Source organism: Priapulus caudatus, unplaced genomic scaffold, assembly GCF_000485595.1.
Source record: "Priapulus caudatus unplaced genomic scaffold, Priapulus_caudatus-5.0.1 Scaffold227, whole genome shotgun sequence".
Lineage (NCBI taxonomy): Eukaryota > Metazoa > Priapulida > Priapulimorpha > Priapulimorphida > Priapulidae > Priapulus > Priapulus caudatus.
In genome coordinates this window covers 242397-246669 of record NW_014577288.1, presented here as the reverse complement: position 1 = coordinate 246669, position 4273 = coordinate 242397, and the positions used below count along the sequence as shown (strand labels likewise).

Below are 4273 nucleotides of genomic sequence, written 5' to 3'. Positions count from 1 at the left end.
ACGTTCTCAAGATTGTCCGTAGCCTGCACTGTGATATATATAGATAATTCGCTATGTGCATTATACCGTTGTAATCATGTATATATAGATCAGTGGTGACAGATAGCGTGATTCGTACCTAGAGAGACACCAAACTGCACTCGGCCCGCCACTGCGTCCACGTTCTCAAGATTGTCCGTAGCCTGCACTGTGATATATATATATAATTCGCTATGTGCATTATACCGTTGTTATCATGTATATAGATCAGTGGTGACAGATAGCGTGATGCGTACCTATAGAGACACCAAACTGCAGTCGGCCCGCCACTGCGTCCATGTTGATAAGATTGTCCGTAGCCTGCACTGTGATATCTACCTTTACGTCATTGTCACCTGCCAGGTACGAGTCCTGCATGGCTGCTAAACCTACAAACGCAGAAGGTATAGGATGCCATAGAGTGTAGCCGCACAGATGAAGTATGTGAATCCGAATTTTCTATAATGGTGTATATTTGTAAAGTTTTTTGTTGCAATTTTTTACATGAAAAGTAAGTACTAACGGCACTAAATGTATCCTCAAATTCATACCGGATAAGATTGTTTTTTAACTAGTAAAAAATAGAAAAAATTTGGGCGATTTGATATATTGATCACGACATTAAATGGGCTATGTATGAGTCACGAGTGTTTGTTCACATCGAACCGAATAGCAAAATAAGAAGTATAATGCAGCAATTTAATCATAACAAGTGAACATAATTTTTTTACTTTTACTATTTACGGTGACGTAATCACTTTAAGCCACCTGTGCTATTATGGCCCTAACCCACGCTTCAGCCCTAACCCGAACCAAAGCAGAATATATACAAAAAAGATGCTGCAGTCATGCGTCGAAGCGAACACGGCAGTGACAGGCAAGCGCATATAGGGGAACGTTTGAGGGTAAAAAATATGAATGACAAATGTTAAAAAAAGTACGAGAAAAAACTAGCACTTAAAAAGGACAGCAAGAAAATAACATGGGAGGCAGCCGTTGTAAAGAAAAGGTTAGCTAAGAATTTGTCTATCAGACAAAAACTGTTTTATCCTATATTGCCATATGTTAATTGCATATAATAATAAGTGTGTATTTATTACATTTAATGATAGGAATGTTGTTTGTCGAGCTACTGACCAGTGTTTTGAACCATTCCGAACTTCACCAGCAAGTGGTCTTTGTTGGAGTTCTCTTCTGCCGAGTAGAACTCCTTCGTGGCTCCGAACGTCAGGAAAAGGCAGGCAATATTCGCTCCAGTGTAGACTGGCACTACGTCGATGATGTTAATAAGCGTCTCGTTGGCCGAACCCGTGTCGTGCTTCGGAGTCTGGAATCGAGCGGCAGTCTAAACGACTACGATCGTCGCAACGCGACGCACCAGCGTTCGACACTGATACCGCGTACAGACTGCAAATTAAATACCACATAAAATTGGTCCGGGCCAGGCGCGCGACAAATTTGTGCAGTGTGTACACGCTATCCCGCTCAAAATGCGTGCTCAGGCGCGCACCAATTTGGCCGCGCAAATGAAGGAGGGCCAGGTCCAGGATAACTTGGCCCGGACTAAGTTATCGATATCCTGCTCCAAGCTGTGTCTGTACACAACACGCGGGCCAAATCCGGTGCTATTTTGCAATAAGCATGCCTTACTTAGGTCACATAAAAGTACAGCATCTGCCTGCGGGGTGACGCAGCGAGCTGAAATGAGCATGCACAGTCAACCCGTGACTCATTTGATGTAGGATCAAATTTGTAGTCTGTACGCTACGATTTGACGCGCGTTTGGCCCGGACTAGTTTAATGTAGGATCAAATATTACCACCATCGTGGCTTGACGCTACTCACTATGGCTAGGCCGGTGCATAGTTCATCCGAAAGTACTATATAAGCGAGTGTTCTAAATAAAATCATAAAATGACACTGTAGCTCACTTTGGGTGTGATAGAAGAGGGAGGGGGATATATAAAGCAGGAGTATATATGGGAGAACTCCCATTATATAGCATATCTCCCATTATATACTCTAAGTATTGATAATGATATATGCGTAATTTTTGATGCGAAAATAAATGTTTCAGATCTGAAATCTGGGCGAGAGATGGCGCAACACCTAAATGATCGCCATTTTGGTTTTCGAATATCGCGCAAATAAAAACAAAATATTCCAGTAAAATTACTGTAACGAAGAATCTAAAACACAATATTACATGTAGGTATGATTGTAGAGTTCTTTTAAACCAGTTAGACAAAATAAACGGCATAGGGCGTTGTCATCTCTCCCATAGGAGTAACAACTGTTTTGGGGCTATATAGCCTTACACATTCACATACCAAAATTTAACAAAATCGAATGAATCTAGATGGCCATTTTCATTTTTTCCAAAAAGGAGGCGTGGTTCGAAAGTAGGTGGACTGGTGTGCTCCAACATAGGACGTTCAAATCTCTCCCATAGGAGTAACAACTGTATGCAATTTGAAACATTTGGGTCAAACGGTTCTTGAGTTATCGTTGACCGTAGGCAGACACTGAAATGCATAGTGAAATTGCAAAAATTTACCTAATTTGCATAATAAAAAAATTAATAAAAACCCGTGTAATATGTTTTGGGGCCAGTCCTTCCTTATTCATTCACATACCAAAAATGAGCAAAATCCGTTGAACCTGAACTGACTAATTATGGCCATTTCCATTTTTACCAAAAAGAGGGCGTGGCTCGAAAGTAGGTCGACTGGCGTGCTTCAAAATAGAACGTTCACATCTCTCCCATAGGAGTAACAACTGTATGCAATTTGAAACATGTGGGTCAAATAGTTCTCAAGTTATCGTTGACCGTAGCCAAATGTTGACGGACGGACGGACGGACGTACAACGGACAACGCCCCATGGCAATAGCTCATCTTGACGATGTCAAGGTGAGCTAAAAATCCCCGTGTGTAAAAATACCGCGTGTGTAAAAAAATCACCGTGTGTAAAATTACCGCGCTCGTAAAAAAATTCCCGTGTGTAAAATTACTGCGTGAGTAAAAAAATCACATGAAACAATTCTATGCACGAGCACACTGTCGATGGATTGAGCCCATTTTCAGCGCTGACCAATGTCCCCTGGCTTCTTGCACAAGAGACATCACGTGACGTCCCGTCGCAAAGGCTGTGTCTGTATATTTGAATGCTATCAAGAACTAACCGTACACTATATTACCAAAAGCGTATTAAGAATAAGAAGCGTCATTCTTAATACGCTCTTGATATTACATATATATATATATGCTATATACTTATTATTAGTGCTTGATGCCATTATGTAGGTAACGCCACGATTGTCGATAAACGTAGTCATCTGGGATTCTGCGATTGTACGTTCGGCATTTTCTCTGAGTCGAGATTAGCTCAGCAGTGGCGGGGGCACAGGGGGCACAGGGTGTCGCCCCCCTCCCACTACTAGAATTTTTAGGCGAAGGGTATTTTAGACCAACACCCTCCCCGATAGAGCAATTCGTGCCCTTGAGCTCGCATGATTCACCCCTCCCCCTAGAATTCACTTCTGGATCCGCCACTGGGAGGCTGGGGTGCTTGCCCTCTGACGAAGAGCAGGTTTACCAGCAACATACAGCAACACGCAGCTACATACAGCAACACGCAGCAACATACATGCAACACGCAGCCCGTGGCGGTGCAACAACACCGGAGGTTTTCGGAGAGTGAGTCAGGACGGCTGCCTGGCGACCCTAGCCAGGTATTATGTTGCCACGGCCTGTGACACGCACCTCAACGTCGAAGTTAACGTCGTAGGTGGACTCCAGTGGCAGCGTGATCGTCACAGTGAAGGTTTCCAGCCGACCAGGAGCTAGGGACAGCGTATCCGTGGCCGACGTCGACAGCGCCGCCTGGCTGACCGTCTGCAATAAGATGGCGACGTAACTCGCGGTAGCGACGTAGCTCGCTGCGTCGTTCACTCACTCAGTCAGTAACTCACTCGCTCAGTCGGACGGTCGGTCGGTCGGTAAGGTCGGTCGGTCGGTCCGTCGGTCGGTCGGTCGGTCGGTCGGTAAGGTCGGTCGGTCGGTCCGTCGGTCGGTCGGTCGGTCGGTCGGTCGCTCGCTCGCTCGCTCAGTCAGTCAGTCAGCCAGTCAGTCAGTCAGTCAGTCAGTCAGTCACTCACTCACTCACTCACTCACTCACTCACTCATTCAGTCAGTTACACACTCACTCACTCAGTCACTCAGTCAGTCACTCGGTCGGTCGGTCGGTCGGTCGG

The 4273-nt window shown here is 45.0% G+C and overlaps 1 protein-coding gene across 1 annotated transcript in view; it reads right to left on the bottom strand.

Annotated features, from left to right (window-relative positions):
* The window catches only part of LOC106807645, a 24650-nt gene that overhangs the window by 15461 nt on the left and 4916 nt on the right, over positions 1–4273 (bottom strand). Inside the window, exons 2-4 of the mRNA XM_014810056.1 lie at positions 3783–3914; positions 1156–1345; positions 276–407 (exon numbers count right to left, since the gene is read on the bottom strand). Of these exons, the coding sequence (XP_014665542.1) occupies positions 276–407; positions 1156–1345; positions 3783–3914 (454 nt within the window). The remainder of the gene's footprint in view (positions 1–275; positions 408–1155; positions 1346–3782; positions 3915–4273) is intronic.